At 29.2% G+C, this 27,816-nt stretch overlaps 3 protein-coding genes across 5 annotated transcripts; 2 read left to right on the forward strand and 1 right to left on the reverse strand.

Annotated features, from left to right (window-relative positions):
• Positions 1 to 1,794: 1,794 nt before the first annotated feature.
• Positions 1,795 to 4,238, forward strand: LOC149063078 (uncharacterized). Its single transcript, XM_089215501.1, has 7 exons — positions 1,795 to 1,873; positions 1,966 to 2,100; positions 2,462 to 2,560; positions 2,624 to 2,716; positions 2,842 to 3,122; positions 3,212 to 3,371; positions 4,108 to 4,238. The coding sequence occupies exons 3-7, from the start codon at positions 2,500 to 2,502 to the stop codon at positions 4,236 to 4,238; spliced, it is 726 nt and encodes a 241-aa protein (XP_089071627.1). The 5' UTR covers positions 1,795 to 1,873; positions 1,966 to 2,100; positions 2,462 to 2,499.
• An 8,648-nt stretch (positions 4,239 to 12,886) lies between these two features.
• Positions 12,887 to 14,860, reverse strand: LOC107164531 (52 kDa repressor of the inhibitor of the protein kinase-like). The gene has a single exon (XM_089215502.1). The coding sequence runs from the start codon at positions 14,858 to 14,860 to the stop codon at positions 12,887 to 12,889; it is 1,974 nt and encodes a 657-aa protein (XP_089071628.1).
• Positions 14,861 to 18,081: 3,221 nt separating this feature from the next.
• LOC149063079 (uncharacterized) lies at positions 18,082 to 25,117 on the forward strand. Of its 3 annotated transcripts, XM_089216963.1 has the most exons (7): positions 23,236 to 23,374; positions 23,455 to 23,547; positions 23,823 to 23,924; positions 24,008 to 24,154; positions 24,242 to 24,462; positions 24,525 to 24,690; positions 24,996 to 25,117. In XM_089216963.1, coding segments are annotated over exons 1-7 (822 nt in total). In that variant the 5' UTR covers positions 23,236 to 23,373; the 3' UTR covers positions 25,088 to 25,117. The 3 variants fall into 3 exon arrangements, with proteins under 3 accessions (XP_089073090.1, XP_089073089.1, XP_089073091.1); XM_089216964.1 differs by lacking the exons at positions 23,236 to 23,374; positions 23,455 to 23,547 and adding an exon at positions 18,082 to 18,282; XM_089216965.1 differs by lacking the exon at positions 24,525 to 24,690 and having other exon boundaries at positions 24,996 to 25,104.
• The last annotated feature ends 2,699 nt before the right edge of the window (positions 25,118 to 27,816 follow it).

A 27,816-nucleotide genomic window follows, 5' to 3' on the forward strand; every position in this document is an offset into this window, starting at 1 on the left:
TTACATAGGATTTAAAGATAATAAAAATTTATTAATTTTTAAAGTTTTTAATATATGTCATGATTCGGTTGGTGGTAGAAATGTTGATTTAGTAAGACAATTTAAGCATGTTGAATATTATTTTTTAAAATCAACAGCTTACAATTGGGTATAGCTTATGTTAATAATTTATCTGAAGAATTCGCCACTGTTGATGTAGATCTCACAAACTTTTTTAAATATATTGTTTTATGTGATAGTGATAATAAAAATATTGCATTTCCTATTCTTCACTCTAATGATAGCTAAAATGATGCATTTATTATTTTTAATTTTAATAAAATTGACTAATAACTTGTATTATTAATATGTATATTATTATTTATATATATATATATATATATATATGTTTGTATTATTTAACTATTTTAAATAACTATGTAATATGAAATTAAATTGTTGTTTATTGATAGAGCAATAAATATTAATTATGACAAGTTACTCAGTAGTTCATTTCTTTGAAGATAATTCTGTTGAGACAGTACCAAACTATTGGGTAAAAAAAAATGGTACTTGTGCATGTCCTCTAAACCAATTGTCTGCAGCAAAATGAATCCAGCGAAAATCTATCCCAAATGAAATTGATTTTAATTATTTCAAAGCAAGGATCTTAAAAAACAATATTAGTAAACTAAATATTTGAGATTGAAAATTTAATGAAATAGTTCTCTTCAATTTGGAGTGTATTTTAGAATCTCTGATATCAGCAAAAGCATTTGCAGACAAGGCAACCATCATAAGTGATTTAAGTGGTGATGATGACAAATCAAAAAGAAAACTACTTGCAAAGAAAAAAACTCAGTCTTATTCTGATTGTCCTGTATATCCAGGTAAGTATTATACTTTTTAATTTTATAAGTATATATATATACTTTATTAGTTTAATAAAATTAATTACAAATTTAGAATCTGAAGATGAAGCTTTTAATAAACCCTTAACTTTAAAAAGGTCTGCAGCAGCAGGTTGTTCACCATTGAAAAAAAAAAAGGTTATAATTTATTTAAATTGAATATAATTGAAATAACAAGTTCTTACCAATAATAATTGATGACAGTAATGGTGTTATTTTTATGATCACGAATAGTATCTATGATATAACTAGAGTTAGGATGTTGATGACCTAAAAAACACAAAAATGCCCTAAAAAAATGCAAAAAAGCCCTAAAAACTTCAAAAAATGACCTTTAAAATTATCTGAAATACTAATTAAGTAAGGAAAAAACTTATTTATAAATAATAATTTTTATTAGAGATATGGGTATAAATAAATTTTAATTTAATTGGTATTAAAATTATTTTTTACCAACAGTCCAAATCCAATGTTAGATTTTAAATAAATTAAATTTGTTTCCAAACTTGGGTGTAACATTTGCCCTAAAATCTATTATTTGTGAAAAATGGCCCACATTGTATAAAAAGTACAAAAAATGCCCTAAAAGATGAAAAAATTACTTTAAAATGTTGAAAAACAAAAAAAAATGAATTTATAGCAAAAAATGCAAAAAATGTAAAATAAAATTAGAATATTCTGCATCAAGGGAGCATGAAACAAATTTTTAGCTAGGATAGCATTGTACAGAATAAAAGGAAAAAAAAATTCAAAAGTCATCAACATCCTAACTCTAGATATAACCTACATATTAATATGTTTTATTTTTTTAGGAATACAAATTTTATTGATCCTGTCTTTAATTATTAATTTATGTCAATTTAAATACTTTATTAATTTAATTAAATTAATAAATTTCAAATTTAGATTCTGAAGAGTAAGTTTTTAATGAAACCTTATCTTTGAAAAAATCAGCTGGCTGGTCACCATCTCCAAAAAAAAGGGTAATTTAATTTATTTAAATTGTGCTTAAATCTAATATAACAAACTTGTATTATAATTAAAATAGTTCAATTTTATTCTTATCAAATTGTAGCTCAGAAAGTTCAGCCAATTAATTCATCATCCATCAATTCCATAAAACGACCAACAACTAGTATTGGTGCTTCTATTCAAAGGCCACTAATAGTCAAAAAATTGTTTTATAATAATGAATCTCCTATTAAAAGTGGTAAAGAAATAATGAGTAATATTAGTAAAATAATGTAATACTTGGAATTTATTTCCACGAAAGGGTAAATAAAAAAAGTAATCCTTTTCTAAAGGATAACTTTTTTTATTTTACACATACCTTTAATATTTTAACTTATAAGTATTGATTAAAATATTATTATATGTTTAGAAATGTTTAGAATTTATTATCATATTTTTGTTTTAATAATCTCTTAAACTCAGCATTATTATTATTTCTGAATCTTGAGCAAATATTAAAATTTATAAATTCAATTTTTCTAGTATGTTCTTTCAGCTGTAAAAGCACAAGTTATATGAAAATCTTATATTTATTATTATTATTTTTTTTTTTTTGGTAGGTTATAAAATTAGTAGTGATGATAATGAAAATAATTATATGACTGGTAGAAACAACAAGGACAATCCTAATTCACTTAGATCAACTGAAATCAAATACAGTAAATATATATAATTTAATTATAAATACTAAAACTTCTTAACACTTAATTCATTATTAATAGCAAATAACAAAAGTCCACAAATAATAATTGCAACACCAACATCTAGATCATCAGTAGAAACTTCAGAAAGTCTTTTTACACCAACTGAACTTGGTTAGTATTTATACTTTTATGCAGTGGTACTGTTAATATTTGCCCAATTTGTGCTTTCATTTAGCTTGATATTTATAGGTATCTCTTTCATTAGTAATTATATTTTTCTTATTTGTTGTGAATAGGTAAAGATTTTCAAAAAGAAGTCCTTCATACTCTGTCATTTATAAAACATGAATTAAGGCGAATAGTAAATAATCAAAGAGATCTTACTCAAAGATTTGATGTAATGGAAATAATTTTAGAAAAAATGCAGTTAGTTTCTGACTTTCCTGTTCCTATGAATAATTCATCTATACCAATAATAGATGTTATAAGTAGTTACTCATTACCACTAGATAACTTACAAGACCTTGAAATATTTGCAGAACGAATATCTGAAGATGGTACATTCCGCAATAATTTAGTAAGCAATTATACTATAAATAAAATTCAATTCAAAAATAAAAATAAATTAAGAATTATTCAATTTATACGCATTTCTATTATATATAGGTAAGTCAACTATCCTATTTAGGCGGTAAACATGTAAAGTCTGTGGTTAAAAGGCTCATGTATAAATTATTTAAAGACGAATTGCTTAAAGACTTTTCATACACTGGAAAAAAAGGAAAAAATAAATTTTCAACCTTGACAAGTTGTTCAGTTATATTTGGTAAGATTATGTTTACATTTAAAATGTTTAATTAATACTACATTAACTACGACCATAAGCATAATAAATTTTTTTTTAATTAACCCATGTAAACATAGGTCATTGGGTATGGGGTGGGTACTGTAGGTTTTTGGATTGGGTAGGTTTGTTGGTACACGTGTGTGGTTTTTGGCAGAATTTTAAATTGGGCACCAGTAGGTTTCTGCCATGCTTGAGTGCGAGGCGGCGGCCTCTCTCTCCAGACAGCGTGAACTGCCTGGAAAGCAATGCCGCCCATGATCGGGATTTGAAGTGGACACGGTATGCGTTGCAACCAACGCCTAATTCCGCCCGGCGATTACACCCCTTCCCTGAATTTTATTTTATACAAGTTTTAATTGTTTTTTATTCAATTTTGTGTAACATATTAATTATAGTAAGTAGTTACTAGGGCCCAATAATATTGACAACTATTTGGCATTATTGTTACAAAGCATAATTACTTAATTAAGCTTTAATTGCTAGTGATCAAACTTTTTCATTTTATGTTCATATTATAAAAAGATAATATCTTCATATTTTATAAAGCTATGGTCTGTAGTTATTTATACTAAATCTCATCCACTTGTCATATGAAGTTAGTGTTATATAGATTAACTTTTGAAAAGTGTTTTTGTATTTATTTGTTTTCAATACTTAGTTATAATTATAATATATATTTAATAACTAATTATGTTTTGCTATTACGGTTTTTCAGATGCTGTCAAAACTCAAGCCAAATTTAAACAAGCGTCTCAAAGTGAAATGGAAGACATTTTAAAATATATTCTTGCTCAAGCACCATTCAACATCAAAAGACAAAATGAAAAAATAAATAACTTGCATTAGTTTACTAAAACAAGTTGTTAAATACATTCAATGTTTAGTAATTTTTTCATATATTTATTTTTTAAAAGTTTAATCAAAGTATATGAAGAAGGTATAATTACTTCTGATTTTTTAATAATAAACTAATAAAACTGCAATATTTTTTTCAATTTTTTTTTGGATTAAGGCTTTAACTACTAAGGTTATTATTAGCCTGGTACTGTGGGGGGAACTGTTGATTGGTACACGTGAGAGTTTGGGTGCAGAATTTCAAATGGGCACCCATAGGTTTCTGCCATTCCCGGGGGGGCTCTCTCACCAGACAGCGTGAACTGCCCGGAAAGTGATGCCACCTGTGACCGAACGTTGCAACCGACGCCTTGGAATATATTATATTCAGTGGTGCAAATTCTTTTTTTAGGGGTGCCAAACCTAAAGAAATTGACCAGTCCAGCACCCACAAATTTTTTGAGTTATTCATACAATATTATACAACCAATGTATAAGTATATAATCTATATCAGCTACTAGGTTTTTTTTTTTTTTGTGGTGGGGCTAAGTTCCTCCCCCGATCAAGGAAATTTGCCCCACTGAATTATATTATGTTATACTGAAAATCCCTCTCCTATGTTTATAATATAATATACATATAATAATATGTATAATATATGCATAATATTGTATAATGTATATATTTAAAATAATACAATGTGAAACACTCATTTACTCAAAAAGTATTCAATTTTTTCAAATTTTTTTTTTTCAAAATTTTAAATTTACACTGTTCTAGAATTATATAATTATTTAATATTTTTCACCCTTATATTTATTAGGTAAACCATCATCGACTTTTGATTTTCAAATGGCAACCCATACTGAAAATTTCATAATTTAGTAAGGCTTTTTTTTCTTATGAATTATCACGTTTAAATTTTCATTTTTCGTTTATCCGTTGACGAGATACAACTCCTCAAAGTTGGGGTGTTTTGGAAGGTGTTTGTGTGTAAATGTGTTATATCTACCGCGAAAATTAGAATTTGTATGCCCTAGGGTAAAAAATATTACATTTTTCAGATCAATTCAATAAGTACCTAATGTAAACGTAAGTTGGGCCCATAAATGTTTTTTATAATGCCAATTGAAGGTGTTTGCGGCACTGGTCATAATAATACTTATCAGTTACAAAGACCAGAAGCTATAAGTAATAAATACGTGTTGAATGTAAACAACACACCCTATAGTATGTAGATTATAAGTAAAATTATTCACACTGTAGTACAGCAGACGCTGAATAGGCATTTTGTATTACTAGCATCATATTCGTTCTATGTAGTAGCCTGTAGGACGATTAGTCGTTGTTTTATATTACGCCTCGGAGCACTATAGTTATTCGTATCAATTATACATATTATTATTATATTATTACATATATCCGATCTTATTATTATTTACCTTTAGCTTCTGTGTATCTGGTGTACTTCAACAGGTTATGGGCCCAGTATAGTAAGGTAATTATAATAAAGTCGTGTATGTTTGATACAATAATTATTGATTTACGAATCGCGTGTTTGTGTACAGACAGTGTACAGCAATAATAATTCGCGAAGTATAGTGCAGTGCAGTGTTAGTGCATCGATCGTGTGAAGCGCAGCAATTGTGTTTGTTATTATTACATTTATAGTGTACAGACATTGTACAGATAATTTGTTATTATGGAAAACGAATCTATAAAAATTAATAAACTAACCGGTAATGACAATTGGGAAACATGGAAATTCCAAATAAAAGTCATAATGACTGCAGCCGATATATTTGATGTTGTGAGCGGAAAATCGAAAAAACCTGCTCTTACAAAATCAAGTTCAGAAACTGAAGAAGATGCAAGAAAAAGGTATGGTGTAGATTATTCAATATATAAAAAAGCGGACAACAAGGCTCAAAAGTATATAGTCACATCAGTGGATGAACAACCACTGCAGTACATAATGAATTGTGACACGGCTAAGGAAATGTGGGACAAGTTGCTTAGTGTATATGAACAAAAGTCGGACTCGAGTGTAACGTTGATGCAACAAAAGTTCTACAGCTATGTTAAAGACCCAGATGACAATATGGTGATTCATATTTCGAAATTGGAGAGTCTTAGTAGAAAATTAAAGCAGTTAGGTGAACCAATATCCGACTCAATGCTTATGACCAAGATACTAATGACTTTGCCAGAAAATTATAAACATTTCTACAGTGCGTGGGATTCGATACCAAATGTGGACAAAACATTGTCTAATTTGTCATCTAGACTCATGGTAGAGGAAACAAGACAAACTCAAAGTTATGATGCTGAGAGATATACTGCAAGTAGTAGTGCATTTTCGGCAAAGAAATCATTTGGAACAAATAAAGAAAAACGTACGAAAATTGGCAATTCTGAAAATCAATGGAACAATGATTAAAAACCAGGCAAGTGTAATCATTGTAAAAAACCAGGGCATTGGAGACGTGAATGCCGGATTTTCTTAAAAGAACAAAAAGAAAGAAATAAGAGCAACTCAGGAAATGCGTTGGTTGGTGTACAATCAAAGGACATCAAAATCAGTGAGTCAGAAAAATGGTATGTGGATTCAGGTGCTAGCGATCACATGACTAGCAGAAGAGAATGGTTCAGTAACTATGAGTCATTTGAAGTTCAGTTACCAGTACGTATTTGTGATGGCAAACATATCATGGCAATTGGCAAAGGAAATATAAATGTTCAAGCGAAAATCGGTAATAAATGGGTTGACAGTCATTTGTCAAACGTTTTACATGTACCTGATCTTAAAGTAAATTTGTTTTCGTGTGGAGCGTGCCTTGACAAAGGTATAAAAATGATGACAGACAGCGATGGATGTACATTTAAAAGGGATAATCAAATAGTTGCTATTGGAGTTCGTGAGAATAAAATGTTTTCAATGGCTCTGAAGACAAAGTCAGTGCAAGAAGCTGAACAAGCAAATATTGCAGTTAAAACTCTCACATTACTACAGTGGCATGAAATGTTGAGTCATCAGAATGTCCAATATGTTCGGAGCTACTTGAAACATATGCGGATTCCATTTACAGAAACGAAAAACAAATTTTTCTGCGAAGCTTGCATTTATGGTAAACAACACAGAGAGCCATTTACACTGAGCAATACAAAAACTACAAAACCAGGTCAATTAATTCACAGTGATGTCTGTGGCCCTATGGAGGAAAATTCACTTGGAGGTAAACGGTATTTTGTTATATTCAAGGATGATTATTCTAAATATACATATGTGTATTTTATGAGCCAAAAATCAGAAGTTAAAAATAAATTTGAACTATTTTTAAATACAGTCAAAAATCAGTTAAATATTTCAGTAATTACTTTAAGAAGTGATTGTGGTCTGGAATATAAAAATACTGAAGTAAAAGCCTTATTGGATAAATTTGGAATAAAACATGAGACGAGTGTACCATACACACCCCAGCAAAATGGAAAGGCGGAAAGATCAATGCGAACAATTGTAGAAGCGGCCAGAACTATGTTATATAGCAAAAATCTATCCAAGACACTTTGGGCAGAAGCAGTGAATACAGTCGTGTATACAATAAATCGTACAGGTAACACAGATCGAGAAGGAAAAACACCTTATAAATTATGGTTCAATAAAACACCACATATAAATCATCTGAAAATTTTTGGTAGCGAAGTATATGCACATATACCAAAAGAAAAACGAAGAAAATGGGATCAAAAGGGTAGAAAAGGTATATTTGTTGGATACTCAGAAGAAACCAAAGGATATCGTATATGCATTGATGGAAGAGAAATTTCAATAAGCAGAGATGTAATATTCAAAGAGTCAACAAGTCCATCTACAGCTACACAAGTAAAAATCATAAATAAAGAAGAAGAGGAAGAAATAAATTCGGAAGGTGAAGCTGGAGATGAGGAAGACAACAACGACGACGAAGAAAAGTTGGATGATGATGAACAGATACCAATAGGAGCTGAAGAGCAAACAAGAATGACACTCAGAGACAGAGGAAAACTCAATAAACCTATAAGGTATAAAGATGCATTATTTTCAGCATGTAATGATCCAGTTACATACGAAGACGCTATGACAGGTGACAATTCAGATGATTGGAAGGCAGCAATGAACGATGAAATGTTGTCATTGAATAAAAATAAAACATGGACACTTGTGGACTTGCCTCAAAATAAAAAACCTATAAATAATGGTTGGATATACAAGACTAAATACAAAGCGAACGGAGATGTCGATCGGTACAAAGCAAGGTTAGTAATAAAGGGATGTGCGCAAGTTCATGGAATAGATTTTCAAGAAACGTTCAGCCCAGTAGTGAAATATGATTCTATTCGAGTAATACTTGCGATAGCAGCAGCCAGAAAATTAGTACTCAGACAATTTGACATTAAAACAGCATTCTTATATGGAGATCTTGAAGAAGACATTTATATGGAACAGCCTAAAGGTTACGAAGATGGAACACAGTTAGTATGCAAACTTCAACGGAGCCTATATGGGTTGAAACAGGCACTCAGGTGCTGGAACAAAATGTTCAAAAATATGCTGATGAACTTTGACCTAAAGGAAACAAAAGCAGATCCTTGTGTATTCGTAAGTAATAAAAACAATCAATTACTAATTGTCGCTATTTTTGTAGACGATGGACTAATCGCAGCAACAAATAACCAGCTGGTGGACATAATGGTGAAGTATCTAAAGGACAACTTCGAGACGAAGGAAGGTGAACTTGATCATTTCTTGGGTATTGAAATTGATCAGAGACCTGATGGTTCAATTTTCATACACCGATCTTCATATTGCAAGCGCATTTTAGAGAGGTTCAATATGGAAGAAACCAAAGTCCTGCATATTCCCACAGATCCACAACACTCATTAGATCCAAATTTGTCAGGATCATTGGAAGCAGGGGAAGTTCCATACAGAGAAGCAGTTGGAAGTTTGTTGTATCTAAGCCAAATAACAAGGCCTGATATAACTTTTGCAGTAAATCTTGTCATTCGTTATCTAGAAAAGCCTCTGACAATTCATTGGAATGCGGTGAAACGTATATTTAAATATTTAAAGGGAACATTTAATTATGGTTTAATTTATGGTTCTAGTGTAACACCAAAGTTGCGTGGATATAGTGACGCAGACTATGCAGGTGACACAACAACGAGACGATCAACATCAGGATTCATTTTCATGATGGGAGATGGAATCGTAGCATGGTGTTCACAAAGACAAAAATCGGTAGCACTTTCGACTACTGAGGCAGAATACATAGCGCTTAGCCAATCTATACAGGAACTCACTTGGTTGACGCTACTTATCAGTGATCTTCTGGAGCCACAGGGAGATACACCTGTTTTGTATGCAGACAATCAAAGCGCCATCAAACTAGTGAAAAATCCAGAATACCAAAGCGAACAAAACACATCGATATTCGCTATCATTACATTCGTGAGAAGTTCAGTGAAGGGATGTTTTCTCTGGAGTATGTGCCAAGCAAGGAGCAGTTAGCTGACATATTGACTAAGCCAACTCCACGACCAAGATTCCAGGAACTCAGGGAGATGATGGGAATAAGATATATTAATTCTAAGTTAGGGTATATTGTTTAAGGGGAAGTGTTGAATGTAAACAACACACCTTATAGTATGTAGATTATAAGTAAAATTATTCACACTGTAGTACAGCAGACGCTGAATAGGCATTTTGTATTACTAGCATCATATTCGTTCTATGTAGTAGCCTGTAGGACGATTAGTCGTTGTTTTATATTACGCCTCGGAGCACTATAGTTATTCGTATCAATTATACATATTATTATTATATTATTACATATATCCGATCTTATTATTATTTACCTTTAGCTTCTGTGTATCTGGTGTACTTCAACAATACGATATTGTTCAACCACAAGGTATATCGGTGATAAATGATAATCTTTGTACCTACTCACTACGTAACACTACTAATGACGTATTTTCATATCATACATAATGACATAATGTATTATAAGACCATTAATAACAGCCGTATTACGTATTTTCACATCAACTGTTGTTTGTATTATTCTGTGCACGATTACAGATATCATAGTTCATGGTTACATGATATGAAGTATACCCAATACATGGTTATCGTGAAGCACATGGCAATACGTTGAGTATATTCTGATAAACGGTTATGTTATAAACTTTTAAGATTATAAGCACGATGTGATTATAAGATTAAATAATTATTGAATTGGCTCGAATCGAGTCGTTAATGTTAATAAAGTTTTACTTTTTAATATTTATCATTTTTAAGTGTTTAAATTTTAATAATGCACTTATTAGGTTATAATAAAGTTCAAGTTTAATATAAACATTATACAAAGCTCTTTAATATATCTTTTCTTATCTACCACATATTGTATTTTATTTAATAATTAAATTAAATAAAAAATTACCTAAATTGGCTAATCACATGAAAATTGGATACTTGATGAGTAGGTACATAATATGAATAATATTATGTACAATTTGTTGGTAAGTTTTACTAGTTAGTAGTTTCTACAATTAAATAAATAATACAATGCATATATCATTAAGTTAAAACATTTTGATTTCAGTTTAATCATTTATACATCTACAATTGTTGTTTAAATGTATTTCATACACATAATATATAATATACACATAATAATATATTATGATTTCAAATCGCAATTTGAATATACCATAATTAAATTTACTATCACATACAAGTTGGAATATTCACCATGTTAAAATGATATTCATACTGCTATTTCTAATTACATTTAAAAATACCAATATTTTGGTAACAGTGAAAAAAATAAATATTGTCTCACGTATTGGATTTAAATATGACTACAAAATAAATTAAGTAAGTATAAATTTGTTTAACTGTAATATTATTTAATTATTATAATGACAAATAAATTGTTTAGGTGTAATCGAGTTAATAATTGCAAGAAGTGGAAAAAAATCTATTTGGACAACTAACGTCACATAACCAATGATATTTATTGAAAACTAAAAATTTTGCTAGTGTTAATGTTTTATAATTTGTATGTTATTTTATAATTAATTTAAGTGAGGTGACAACATCAATCATTACAACTTAAAAGATAAATGTATGTTGTGTTTAACACACATACATATTGTGTAAATTGCGTAAAGCAAATAAAAAAAAAAAAAAAAAAAAAAATAGTTATTAGGTATGAGATTAATTATTATTATACATACATATAATATGTATATACATGTATATAAATTACCACTAAGTAATGGCTCAATATAAATTCTTTCTGTCAATGATTGGTGTTGTCATTAAATAGTAATTTGTACTAAATTCGAGTTAAAATATTATTAACAGCATTTTAAAAATTTTACATTTGTTTTAAGTCTGGGGTTATTGGAAAGTTGGTTTCAATTTTTTGAATACATGTTATATCTTTACTCATATTTTGCAAAACTGCAAAACGACAATTTTGATTTAACTGTATCATCATTTTGGAATAGATTTTTCATAGTCCTGGGCTTATAAATGAAAGTAAAAATTTTAATGGTTCATAATATTAACAGTGACGCTGAAGTCCTAAAATTTAGTTAAGCGAAAAATATTTTAAAAGTCAACAATATCTAAATATCAGCCTTAATATTGTACTTGTAAGGGGGGGGGAGTATAATTTACTCTTACTACAAAACAAAATATTGATGTTTAATTTTATGTAATTTTGAATTATAACTACACATTTCATGTACTCTTCATACAAACCAAGACATCCAAAAGCCGAGTTTTTCTCAATTATTAATACAGAAACTTATCTTTTTTGAGGCAGGATTAAGATCACTAATACGCACAAAATATAAATCATTATTTTTACGCACTAACCAATCACCCATTTAAGTTAAAATAGCTAGTTGAATATTTATTATAGGGTTCAGCGTCACTGAAAATTGTTATAAAATGAGGGACAATTGGTCATGAATAAAATTAGTTCAGAGCCAATTTATTTATCATAAGTAATGTAAAATTTACCTGTTTAAAATCTTATTTAAATTTGTTAGTATAGTTTATTCAAAATTGTAAATTGAGTGGACAACGATTAAATAAATATGAACTAACTAGTATATTTATAGTATTAGTATAAAAAGTTGATGGTTGATCATTAAGTTTATGAATGTTATTAGTGTTGTTATATATATTAAATATTATTAATTTCCTTTGTACAGCTTGACGCTTGTTCATAACATCTTGTAAATTATTATTTATTATTTCATATGCATACACTGCAACTTTATTATATTGTTAGGTACTCGTATGCACAACCATATAAGTCAGGGGTGTAGGTATAGATTATTAATTGGAGGGGTTTCGACTTAAATTATTAGTAATAGGCTAACGTGAAAAAAACCAAAATACAAAAATATAGGCATATATTAATAAAATACGTTTAATATTATTTTTTTGAACATTATACAATTAAATTTAATCGTTTTCTACGTTGTGTTAGTTTGTTCACAATGAGTAAAGGATCAACAACTATATCTCTATAAATATTTAGAAGAGTTAGTCCAGTAAGTCGCTCTTGACCAATAGTGTTTCGTAAATACGTTTTTAAGCGCTTAATGTAGAAAAGGAACGTTCCGCACTTGCAGTAGACACAGGAAGAGTGGCTAAAATTTTGAGAAGATTATAAATGAGAGGAAAAAACTGTTTATCACACTTTTCCAATGTTTTAATTGCGTTTAACTCATTCAAATCATCACTTATTTCTTCCCACTTCTTGGTCCATAATTGATGCTCACATATCAGATTTTCAAGTTTTTCATTTACCAGGTACATTTTATGGATTTCTGTCAATTTGTTTTTAACATCATTCTTATTTTTCATAAATTTTGGAAGTAAGATCTGGAGGTTTCCGATCTTTTCGTGATGGTTAGAAAATCTGGCTGCTAGTTCGCTCAGCACATGGTCAAGAAATGGATAGTAAACATTTATTTTATAATATATTTCGGCTGTCTCTGAAGGATTATTGCTTCGTCCTTTTTGTCTGTTTGTGATTCTAGGTGCTGTAAGTGACTCAATACCTAAAAATTCTTTAGAATCTGCCACAATTTGTAAAAATTCAGTATCATTTCGTATGTCTTCTAATGTTTTTCTTACGATATCTACATATTTGCACGCTTTGGTCAAATCAATATTTTGAGTTTGAAGAATTTTATTTAGGGTTGATGTGAAGCTGAAAACTTTTCGCAAAATGAGCATCGATATTACAAACTGTGAGTTTTCTATTGCTTGTTTTAATTGGTAAGCTTGTGAAGCACATTCTCTTTGACTATCTTGTAGAGCTTGCAGTGCTTCTATTACTACAGAAAACATTTCTGCAAATCGTTCTACTGCCAAATGTTTTTCAGTCCAACGGGTTTCACAAAGAGAAATCAGATTAGAGTGAGTAGCTCCAGCTGACTCTGCTGCATCTTTAAGAAGACCATCACGCAACGCGGATTGTCTAAAAAAATTAATTACAGTCTTAATAGTACCAATACAGTTTCGGATCATCGGAATTTCACAAGAGTTTGCTAAGACCAAATTTAAAGTATGGGCTGAGCAATGGACAAACTGAGCTTTTGGGTATTTTTCTGAGATTATTGTGCGCACTCCTCGAAATTGACCACTCATCACAGCAGCGCCATCATATCCTTGGCCTACTAACATCTCCATATCTAATCCAAGAGTTATTATACATTGCATGATGGTGGTGGCCAACGCTGAAGCTGTCACATCTTTTACATGCACAAACTCTAAGAAATCTTCTCTGATAAATACACTATCTGAAGAAGAATTGTCTACATACCGAATGCACAAAGCTAATTGTTCGTACCTTGATATATCTTGCGTTTCATCAGCAAGAATGGTAAGAAACCCAGCATTTTTTATTCTATTGACAACATTTTCTTGAATAAAATTGCCACATAGATCAATAATTTCGTTTTGTATAGTTGGTGACGTGAACATTGATCGACTGTCGGATGTTTGGGATAAAATATGTTCATTTAGGAAAAGATCACCCGATCTTGCACGAAATCTCAAAATTGCCCGAAAGTTGCCATCATTGTAGGGGGGTTCTGTTAAACCTATTTTGCCAGTTTCATTTTTACCCCTTATAGCTATTTGTTGACGACCACATAAGATTACGGTTTCAACAATGGAGATCAATTTTTTCCTATTTTCATCGGCTTGTTTTTTATTTTCTGAGTTTATAGATGCTATAATATCAGTAGTTTTCCTTGTCATAACTGTCATAAACCCTTGAGCTTTTTCAACTGAAAGCATATGATAGTCTGCCTTACTATGACTGTCAAATATTTGTTTAGCTTTTTTCCAATTTATAAATGGGGTGGCCACTAAAGACCGTAGTTCTTGTCCACCACGACCACCATGATTACGACCAAATAAAACGCAACCTTTGCAAAGAGCACCTTTGGCAACATCTGAAAATACGAACCAAGAATATTGTTCCATCCAGTGGCGTTGGAAATAAAGACGTCGTTTATCACTCACAGGAAATTTATATGATGCAGGTGGCATCTACGGGTTTTGAAAAACTTTAAACTTTTTTTCGTTATCACCCAGTAAACATAGCACGTATAATATACGTGTATAATAAGGATAACTTTGGTGTATGTATATACGTAGAAATAATTCGTATAATAACGGTATAATATACGTTGAAATACGTATATTTTACTTTGACGAAACGTATATACATATTCGTACATTTTTCGTGATAAAATTACGTTTATTCTACGTTGATCGTACGGTTATTATTGGTTGGTTGAACTTACGTTGAAATGTAGGCAACTATTAACGTATATTTTACGTTGACGAAACGTATATACATATTCGTACATTTTTCGTGATAAAATTACGTTTATTCTACGTTGATCGTACGGTTATTATTGGTTGGTTCAACTTACGTTGAAATGTAGGCAACTATTAACGTATATTTTACGTTGACGAAACGTATATACATATTCGTACATTTTTCGTGATAAAATTACGTTTATTCTACGTTGATCGTACGGTTATTATTGGTTGGTTCAACTTACGTTGAAATGTAGGAAACTATTAACGTATATTTTACGTTGACGAAACGTATATACATATTCGTACATTTTTCGTGATAAAATTACGTTTATTCTACGTTGATCGTACGGTTATTATTGGTTGGTTGAACTTACGTTGAAATGTAGGCAACTATTATCGTATATTTTACGTTGACGATACGTATATACATACATTTTTTTTGTGTAAAATATTTGTTGGTAATTTTGTTGTCAAAATATTGACTGTTAAGTAAACCTAAATCTTCTCTCTAATTATGTTAAGATAGCTGCCATTGGGACATTGGGTCGAACTTACGTTGATGGTTAGCATTGATAAATGTAATTTCGTTGTAAGTAAAGTCGAGGCTAGATAAAGGGGGGGGGGCTATAGCCCCGAGCCTCAGGTTGAAAGGGGCCACAATGTGTCGACTCATTTTTTATATTTAAACAAAAATGGCATCATCAAATAAATAAAACCTTATTACGAATTTCAAATTTATATCATATGAAAAAAGACTTAAATACTTTATTCCCGGAACACAATTATAATGGTCTTTGCTAAATAAATATATATATGAATCAATTAGATTGACATAATGACATCAATATCAATACTTTCTAAAGAGTGTGACTTTACAATAAATATTTCATTACATGTTATAATACACTTATAAGACAATGTGAGGAGTCAAAATCCAGAAAACAATTTTTTAAACATTGTTTATATTAAAAAGATATACCTATAATTTTTTTTTTATTGCGTATATGGCGACAAATTGTATATTCAAATTAGAAAACTATGTATTTTTTCTATATTATTATCTATAAAACGTATTTTATAATCTTTGGATAACAAATATAATAAGTTGCCGCCATCCCCCACCCGGGCATGGCAGATACCTACGGGTGCCCAATCGAAAATTCTGCCAAACCCAACACACACGTGTTCCTCCCCCTACCGACAACCCAACAAACAACCCACAAACAAAACCACTACAGCTAATGGCCATAGTTGCCGAAGCTTAAAATAATAAAAAAAAAAAAAAAAATATAATAAGTACTGTTTTATTAATTAATTGTGATTTTTTACTACAATATACAAATATACTATACGTAAGTTAATTAGTTTAATAAATATATATTTAAAAAATTACTAAATCTGAATAAAAATATGAAATTGTTTTGGGCGAAAGGTCCTCACCAAAATTATTAGTCCCGTTACTTATACAGTTATACATTTACTATACATTACTAAATCACTTGAATCTTGATGTATATGGTACCATGGTAGTTTCAACTACCATGCATTATACGTATTTATCGGGTCTATTAACTATGGCTGATATATAAGATAATATATTCTCGTTAACCATTCGAATTGTTATAATTTATTTAACCTTTATTAATAGTTTAAAATTGAATATTCACCCTTCACAGGCTTCACATAAGCTTAGAATTCTAGAATCATACGTAAGATTATTTACAAAACAATTAAAATTTGCTAACAGTTACAGAGGGCAAATATACCAGGATTACCTACCAGCTAATTCTATCTATAATTATATATTTATATACTCTGTTTCAAAAGAGAATAATATACCACTTTCGCGCATCTGACGGTCACCGATCAAAACTGTCCGATGAGCATACACCGATTTCAAATAACTTTATAGTTTATTTGTAAACAACGGTTAGCGCGAGAGTATAAACACGTATATTGTACTAATTGGAACCGGCTGTATATGCTGACGGTGGTAGCGCGAACGTCGCGAACCGTGCGGGGTTCTTGGTGGAGGATGCGCGCCGCCGACGTAACCAGTCGCGAAAACGGTATATCATATGATATATTATTATTTATATTTTTCTATATAGAAAAAAGATTAATATATTCTTTATTTCTTGCTGAAAGTTGAAACGGAGTATAGATTTGTATTTTTTAAGAGGATGTCAGCGCACTATTAGTTTTCTTTCTCTGGCCCACGCGCAACATATAGACAAAACGCATTTACGAAAAATCACTTTTTCTTTGCGTTTAAGTAATCTTAGTTATCTTAGTAATCTTAGATTAGAGTCACCTATTACAAAAAAGATAGTTAATAATACTTTTGAGGGAATGACATATCGATTTGTCTAAATATTGTCTCAAATCAATTTAAACATCATTTAAATTTACAACATTTATTTATTTATTTTGAAAGTGGAATACTAAGTCAAATAATAATAAAATATAAAATCAATATGTCATTCCTTCAAAAATATTATTCTCTATATCTTTTTTATAATAGGTGACTTTACTCTAAGACTACTTAAACGCATAGAAAAAATGATTTTGCGTAAGCGCGTTATGTCTATGTTGCGCATGGGCCAGAGAGAGAAAACGAATAGTGCGCTGACATCCTCTTAAGTTTAAAATAAATTAACAACAAATTTGTTTAACCGAGTGACGGAATCGTCAATTAATTGAGTAGTATTAATTGTATTATAATTGAGTAATTACTGCCGTGGTGTATAAACTGTTCAAAGCCACAACCAACCTATAGCTAAATATATAATAGCCAAAACACGGATGCCTGAAACGACTGGGTAATTCCATTAATAATCAATATAATTTTTAAACGCGCTTACGTGATAGAAACTTTGTTATCTGTGAATCGGCGTTCCCACCACCGCCGATCGCTATACCAAGTACAGACTAAACCGTAATTATAGTCATTGGCCGTTTACACATCTTACATGCACCCGACACGGAGAAACACACCGACATTTCCATTTTCCATTGCGATTTGTACACATCTGTCATCTTCACGTCTATGCATCCACTGTTCACAGTTTTACGTCTACAGACTACATTTATAGTGACTATTGTTTACGTATCCAGTCAACGAAAATACCGACTCAAATAAGGTAAAAACTTTTATAAACTGTAATATTATAGGTACCTAGTTACAGTGCATTATAGTTTTACATAGTATTGCGTACACGCGAATTGCGATGTCGCTAACATAATATTTTTTTCAAATAATAAACCGTAGATACATATCCACAATAATCATTGATATTCAACATTTAGCCAATATGGCAATATGTATTTGTTATCTAAATGGCTTATTTTACGATTTTAATTGCACATATAATCTTTTAGTGTATAGTGTATACCTCGGTGTATACCTAATATATATTTCGGCGTTATTTTATTGTTTATACATTTTCGGAATAATTACTATTAAAATAATATATTAGGTACCTATATTTGTATAGTTTCGATTAATATCGAAATTAATGAATAGTATGTGTCCAGGTAATCATACCAGCGAAGTCGTAGGTACAAAAGGATTTATCAAATATGATTTTAGATTAATAATCAGTAAAATAATTTATGAAAATTATGAAAAAAAATATTAATATAGGTAATAATATAAATTTATTGTACCTATAATACCAGCTATTTATTGTGCTTTTAATTAATAATGTTTAAATGTTTATTATTGTAATGATAGCCATAGGTGCAAATAGACAAATTATTTTGGGGGGACTAAAGTTCCTCCTTAAATATTTTCTAAGAATTATATATGCTCAGTACTAATTACCGACTTTTGAACAGGGTGACTAAGTCCCTCCAAGCCCCCACCTATTTGCGCCAATGATGATAGCTAGGTTTAAGTCCACACTCCACAGTACTACTCATGGTTAGGTGCATAGGCGTGCGCAGCCCTTTTTTTCAGGGTATGGAGAAAGTTGCCACTGGCACCCCCTGAAAGTTATTTTAAGCATGTAAAATTCTGGTGAAAAAATATACACAAATATTGAAATGTCTGACTATATTTAATTAAATATGTAATTTTTGAAATTGAATGACTAAATAAAAATTAATAAAACTTAAAATGGTTTGAGCAATACATAGAACCATATTTTATAACTTGTATAAATAAACAAAAACATAGTCACATAAATAATAAACAAAAAAATAAATTAAACAAAAATTATATTATTGATCATAACACCATTGGGTAGAGTTTTTGAAATGATCAATGATGTCTTTGGGGTTTACTTTCATAGCAGTTAAAAAAATTAAGTTATTTAATCTTCCTTGAAGCATAGGAGGCACTTCATAGTTTAGATTTCACTAAAGTTAATTTAGAAAATGATTGCTCACGTCACTTGTGACTGATATCACTTCAAACTTATTTAGTATGCTACTAAATTATTCAAAAATACTATGTTTATCAAAATATTTTAACCATAGACACCAAATGTGAAGCATTTTAGCGACCAAGTTGACTTAAATTTGTTTTGTTATAGTTTCATGTTTTAAAACCAAATATTGTTAGTATTGATTTTTATTTATCTTTGGTACGTCTGGAAACAAGGCTCTGTGTTTAGGGTATGCAGCTGCATACCTGGCATTCCCCCTAGGTTAGGGGGAATAACATAGTAACCTATGGTCAGGTTAGGTCTTTGTTTAAGTAAATATAAATGGTTAAAATATTTCAAACGTTTACCTAATATTATGTATATTAAAAATTATATAATACACTTTTTTAATAAACACTTAGTAGGTAGGTACAGTAATTAAATTTTTGTTAGGGAAAAAACAACTGGAGATTTTAATTAAATTAAACTATGCAATTTGATAATGTACATGCATAAATGTAGTAATTGATATGACATATGAACCAATTGGTTATACATTAGTGTCGCTTAAATTAAAAACTTATTTACCTAGTATTTGTTTATTTAATTATGCTGTATACCTAAATTGTTATAAGAGAATTTTTTATCAATAATTAGTTAAGTACCCTAAAGAAATTAAAACAAATTAGGTATTCATAGATATTTTAGGATAATTAAAATATTTAAACTATTTGCCTATACAGAAAAAAATATATTACCAATACCTACCTTTTTATTTTTACATCAATATTAATGATGAGAGAAAACATCATTGTATTTTCAAACACCATAAAACAAATAAAAAAGCACCATTATCTTGGCATTCAATAGTATTTAATTTAATTTTTTGTAAATTCTAGACTAACCTTGGGTAAATGCTAAAAACATGCCAAAACATGCGTATAAACCCAGTTATAGTTTGACCAAGAGTTCTAAAAGGCGGCGAGAAAAACAAAGTGTACATGTTCCAGTCTCATTGTCTAGTGTTGATACTTTAGTGGTTCAAAATTCACCTAAAACTGTGTTTCTCAGTAGTTTGAGCTCTACTGAAGGTAATAACAATGTTGAAAATCAATCTTTCACTGAATTTAATAACAATGTTGAAAATCAATCTTTCACTGAATTAAACGTTTTTGCTCATGGCTCCAATAATTCTACATTTCAATCAAAATTGGCATCTTTTATTATTTCATCAAGACTTTCAAGAAGTAAAACTTCTGTTTTATTAAAATTACTTAAATCTGTTAAGGATATTGCATCCTTACAAGATCTTCCTTCAGATTATAGAACACTTCTTTATACTCCTTTATCTGGTAAAGTGAATATTGATCAAATAGCAGGAGGAGAGTACATTCATTTTGGAATTTGTAAAGGATTAAAATATTTGCATAGTGTGAATTATTATATGCGTCAACAATCAGTACTTGAATTATGGTTCAATATAGACGGTTTACCAATTGATAAAAGAGGTCAATCATTCTGGCCAATATTGTGTGGTGTTTGTATACAACAATGTGTTAAGCCTTTTATTATTGGAGCTTATTTTGGTACTAAAAAACCAAGTAATGTTTTTGAGTATCTTAATCTTTTCATTGAAGAACTTAATGATCTATTACGGAATGGTATTACAATTGGACATACAACAGTATCTATTACTCTAAAAGGAATAATTGCTGATGCCCCGGCTCGAGCATTTGTAAAACAAATTAAGGGTCATACTGGTTATTATGCATGTGAAAAATGTGAAGTAGAAGGCATTCATTTAAACAATAGTGTATGTTTTCCTGATTGGACTGCACCATTGCGCACTGACAATTCATTTATTCAACATTCAAACGAAGAACATCACATAGGAGAGTCTCCATTACAAAACATACCAAACTTTGGACCAGTGTCATGTACTCCATTAGATTATATGCACTTGTGTTGCCTCGGTATTATGAAGAAAATAATAAATTGTCTTGTTAAGGGTTCACGAAGTTTGGGTTCCTGTGGTTCTGTTCGCTTATCTAGAGATCAAATATTCTCTATTAATAGTCGAATGAAAGTTGTTGCCAAATGGCTATCCTCTGATTTTGCTCGGGTTCCTGTTGATCTTAATAATTTTAACACATTCAAAGCAACTGAACTCCGACAAATTCTTTTTTATACAGGACCTTTTATTTTTAAAAATATTTTGAGTACACCTGTCTACAACAATTTTTTGTTTTTAAACATAGCTATGCGAATTTTAGCATGTCCTAATACAGTTCATGATCAAAATGATTTTGCAAGTGATCTACTGAAACATTTTTTAAAAACATTTTGTATTATTTATGGAAGAGGTAATGCATCGTATAATGTACATTCAGTTATTCATTTAGCAAATGATGCTAAGAAATATGGAGTTGTTGATCAATTCTCATCATTTCCGTATGAAAATTACCTCCAACATTTGAAAAAGATAGTGAAACCTGGACGATTTCCATTAGTTCAGCTATATAATCGTATCAGTGAAGAATGGCACTGCAAGAGTTCTGACGTTAATTCATCTTTAATTAATTATCCGGCTTTCGACGGTCACCATTATTTTGGACCACTTCCAAATAATTTGCCTAGTGGATCAGTCATTCAATATTCTATTTTAATGACTAAAAAATTTACCTTAAGAGTTTCCAATTCAAAACGTCGAAGTAAAAAAAAAGATGACTGTGTAGTTGTGAATGATGGAAAAGTTTGTATTGTTAAAAACATATTGTCTATAAATGGTCAAGTATTTCTAGTTTGTTTACGATTTGAATATGTAATCCCTATTTATGAAATTCCATGTCCTTCAACTGCTGTTGGGATGATGGAGTGCAGTAATATCTTAAGTGAACTAGAATTGTATGATCTCAATAGTATTCAGTTTAAAGCTTGTTATTTTCCCAAAGCAGAAGATTTAAATATTACATCTAGTTACTATGTGTGTTCATTTCTTCATATTGCTGATTAAAAAGGTTGACATATTTTTAAACAAATGTTAAAATTTAGAAATTAATATAATTTATTTTATTGGTTTTAGAATGAATCCTCAAATATATGCTGTTGTTTTAGCCTCGGAGAACAACATAATTTGTATTCCAATAACATGGTTGAAATGTGATAATGAGAACAACACCCCATTTATAGGTAACAATTATACATTTTACTGGCCACTAGTTGAAGCAGTAAAAGAAGCTAATAATTATGCTATCGTAGACAGAAATTGGACAAAAAGAAGTGGCAAACTATTGAACATAGCTGGTAAAATAGTTATTAATCTATTTTAAATTCAGATTCTTATTAATTAATTAATTTGTATAATTTACAGATTCTTGTATTGAAGGCAAATATTTGGCTACAATAGAAAATTTAAAAAAAAATAAGTTTGTCATAGTTGAGTTTATTGATGAGCAATCGGTCGAACTAGTACCTTGCAGCTGGATCAATGCAGATCAATCTGAAAAACAATTTAAATGTCATTGGCCCATGCATGGTAATGTATCAAAATTGTCTGCATCACAAAAGCAACCTTCCAGTTTGTGGAAAATACATTTCTGTGTTCCTAAAAAGTTTTTCCGTATGTTATAGAAATATATAGACTATTGAATATATTTTATTATAATGTGTAATATGTTTATTGTAGAATCATATTCAGAAGGGAAAAAAAAATTGACTTCATTTTGTGATACCAGCACCACAGAACTAGAAGATATAACACAACAGCCAAGAAAAAGATTTTAAAAAAAACACTTTGATGATTCTTTGATTGTTATAGATGAAAGTAATTTAACAAAGAACTTAAAACAAAAAGGACGTATTTTGAGTGGGTTAATTTTCAACATTACATTTTACTTTTAATTTACTCATATTTGTATTAATTAATTTTTTTGTGATGAATTGTAGTGCAAACCCGGTCTAGCTCAGAAGACAGTAATACAAGTCAATCCTTATTTTCAAATAAAATGTTACAATTAAATGTTGCTCCGGTGCCTAAAAGTAATTTTTATTGTCATATATTATATTGTATATTTTATATGGAAATAATTTGTGCTAATGTGCATTACCTGTTACATATTGCCGAGTTATTTTAAGTTAGTCTTGATAATGTACTAATTTTACTAATGTTAATTATGATTTTTAAATTGAATTCACTCATTCTTTGATGTAGGAATGGTAAAACAATATAAGTAATCTAGTATTATTTTACTAGATGTCTTTTTATCACAAATTAATAGTGTATAAATAATATTATTACATTATATTGTGTTTAGGTATGTTTAATATGAATGAAAACCACTTTATTATTTCTACTGGTATGATGTCAGAAAATAAAATCCAGTTAACCCAGATCGATTTTGACACAGATGAAATATGTAAGTTGAATTAATAATTATTGAGCTGATAAATTACTGTAATACTGTCTTAAATGATTTAATTTGTAATATTATTTTTAAAGCTAACACAAAACTCAATTATAACGACTCAATTATAAGTAATGCAGATGGTGGTGCTAATAAAGTTGGTGGTATCGAAAATTCACAAATTATTACTATATCAGATGTAATGAACAGTATTCAGCACTTAGGCCATGTTCTTATGAATGGTAATTATTTCATTATACATTTTCATATCCACAAAAATGTAATATAAAAATATTTAAAACTTACCTGACATCATATTTTTAATTAAGTTTCTAGAAATATGTCAAATATACAGAAAGGGATAGATATTATTAAAGTTGATGTCAATAAAAATCAAGAAACACTTATGGAAATAGTAGATAAAATAAGAATTCATCAATCAACAACCACAAGTTCAAATTCATATGATTTGTCACTACTCAAAGTACCCGTCGCAGATTTGGAAGAATTGAACAAGCTCGAGGAGGATGCAGAACAAAAAAAAATATTAGTTGAGTCATTATTTATTTAAGAAAATGTCAGTGAACTATAAGTGTCTACTTTTTTGTATAGGGGTATATGTTACGTAGACATGGAAAATCATTCGATGCTAAGCGTACTACGTACCTTATGATGAAGTTAACTGTAGACAATAGAATAGCAGAAAAAATCAATATGGAGGGAAGAAGAGGAGATAAATTGGCTTTTGGTCGTCTAGAAATTTCTAAAATTTTAATTGGTAGGTAAATGAAAAAAAAAATCAAATTCTAGTTTACATTCAATATTAAATATACCATTTATTTTATTATTAATATATTTTTAGTAAAATTGAAAAACATTGCTATAATGTTATATACTCTATTCCCTGTAAGTTTTCCCATTTTTCTTTGTGCACGCAGAGTATGGAGGAAACGTTGTGATGATAGTTCAATATAGGTAGCCAACAACTTGATAAAATTGTTATAATATTATTGATGTTCAAAATGAGTGCTATTTATTTTAAAACTAATATGATTAACAAATGATTTTATTTTGTTTTTACAGAAGCCGTTAAAGATATGTTTCCCGATGAGTCCATATTATCAATAAAAAGTTATATCAGTGATTGGCTGAAACAAGCCCCTAAAAGAAAATGATATATATATATATATATCTATCTATTTAATATTATAATAAATTAAATATTGTAACAGTATAAATGTCTATCTCATTTAATTTTTAGCTAGTTAATATTGCACTATAAATTAAAAAAAAATTGCTTATAAATATTAAATATGAAATGTTTATTGTTTCTTAAAATCAACAAAACACCCAGTATTGTTAGAAATCTATAGGCAGATTATGCACAAATAAATTGATCAATTAACATTAGTTATAAGATTGTATCTCTTTGAAGAGTCCAAATAAATATTTAAAATATTCTGTTGACAGGTTTTTAAATGAACTAAATAATATTAATTTAACATAGGTACTAAGTTAGTATGCAAAATATCAATCCTCCTTTAAATCTAATATACAAAGCTTACACATAAAATATTTATTCAATATAGGTACTGCATGTATACAAATAATATTAATCGTAAATTTATACAAAAAATATCCATTCTTTTCTTAAAAAATATTTGATCTTTACACAAAAAAATATCCACTGCATACTCAAATATATACTAATCTTACACAAAAAATATCTATCGTGTACTCGAAATATATACTACATTTATACGAAAAATATTCATTCTATTCTTCAAAAATATATGATATTTACACAAAAAATATCCACTGCATACTCTAAATATATACTAACCTTACGCGAAAAATATCTATTGTGTACTCGAAATATATACTACATTTATACGAAAAATATTCATTCTATTCTTCAAAAATATACGATATTTACACAAAAAATATCCACTGCATACTCTAAATATATACTAACCTTACGCGAAAAATATCTATTGTGTACTCGAAATATATACTACATTTATACGAAAAATATTCATTCTATTCTTCAAAAATATACGAACTTTATACAAAAAATATCCTCTGCATACTCTAAATATATACTAACCTTACACAAAAAATATCTATTTTGTACGCGAAATTTATACGAAAAATATCCATTCTATTCTTCAAAAATATACAAACTTTACACAAAAAATATCCACCGCATACTCTAATTATATACTAACCTTACACGAAAAATATCTATTGTGTACTCGAAATATCTACTAAATCTATACGAAAAATATCTATTGTATATGCTTAATGTATATTAAACTTACACGCAAAATATCCCAAAAAACGACTTAATACTTACGCATAATATACATCGATTATACATGCACAATAAACGGATACTAAACGTAGAATATTCGTTTAATAGTTATCTTTTGACACAAAATTATCCCATAATTATACCATTTATGAACTAAAAATCTAGGAGTATTATACGTTGATTCATAAATTATAAACGTATATTTAACGGATAATATACGTAAAAATGTTTACTGGGCAGTCGGTGGATTTCCTAAATAGATTCCTACATCATTTTCAAATAATAGTTCATGTTATCCTTCAACGGAAGAAACTTTTTCAGAAGAAATTGAAGCTTCATGATCAGTTGGGTCAGACACGAGGGTGGTTCCACTTTCAGATTTTTTTTTCTTCTCAAAATAATTTAAAACCGATGGCTGACTTATTCGCTTCATTTTGTTTCTGTTATAATAAAAATATTTAATTTTTTAATATGTAATCTAAGAAAAATTTAAGAAATTAGAATATCTAGAGTGAAAATAGTCTGCCTAATTAACAACAAAAACATTATAAAATTCGACGTTCAAAAAAATTAAATTTTTATTAGAAACGCTAAACGTATAAATACGTGTGTCGCGAGTAAACTAAAAAAAACGTAGAAGTGACGGCCGTAACAATGTAACATACACCCTATGTACAATTATTATAACACTTATGTACACTTATATTATAAGTATTACTTAAAATCAATTTAAGTGTCGCCTAAGCACAATTTAAAAAAATAATGTCGCCTATGTCTTCACTTACGTGCAATATACCGGGTGATTCTTTTATCATTGAACACTCATTATTTCAAAAATTACTAATGTTTTTGAAAATATTATTTTACATAGTTTCAAGTTGTTAAAAAACCAACGTTTTTATTAAAAAATTATATTATTAAATATTTTTTATCCTTATCATTTTAGTAGTAATAATATCTTATTTATCGAATAGATCTTTTAGAGTCATGATTATATCACCTTTTATTTTTATTATTCATTAATGATGTTGGTCTTATATTTAAATATTGCAAGTATCTATTAATTGCAGAACATTTAAAAATGTATATACCACTAAGGGATACGAACGAATCAATTCTTTATTTAAAATCATTAGAAGATATATTAAACAATAAATCTTTTAAATAAAAGTTCTCTCTTTTATTATAATATTGATAATGGTTAATGGAGATTTTATATTATACCTAATACCTACTAATAATGTATACTGTATAGTGTGAAAACCATTATTTAATTAAGCTGCTGTTTAATTGTCTAGGTAGGTAGTGTTAATATAGTATCTAAGATACATTGACAGGTAATCATAATTCACAATTCTCTGTGGAGTCTAATGATTATGCTAAATAGGTATAATGTATGTAATATGCGCTTTCTTATAATTAATGTTATTATTGGTATATTAAATAGAAATATATTAAATGACTTCAGTGTAATTTAAACTGAGAATAAAATATTATAATAATAATATAATAATTAATATGTATGGTAATTTGAATTATGGATGTGTAATATTTTTCGTTCAGCTCCTACTGCTGGAGTATTTTTAAAAC

The sequence above is a fragment of the Diuraphis noxia genome, unplaced genomic scaffold (assembly GCF_037042655.1).
Source record: "Diuraphis noxia isolate RWA-SAM2 unplaced genomic scaffold, SU_Dnox_SAM2 contig0001, whole genome shotgun sequence".
In the NCBI taxonomy this organism is placed as follows: domain Eukaryota; kingdom Metazoa; phylum Arthropoda; class Insecta; order Hemiptera; family Aphididae; genus Diuraphis; species Diuraphis noxia.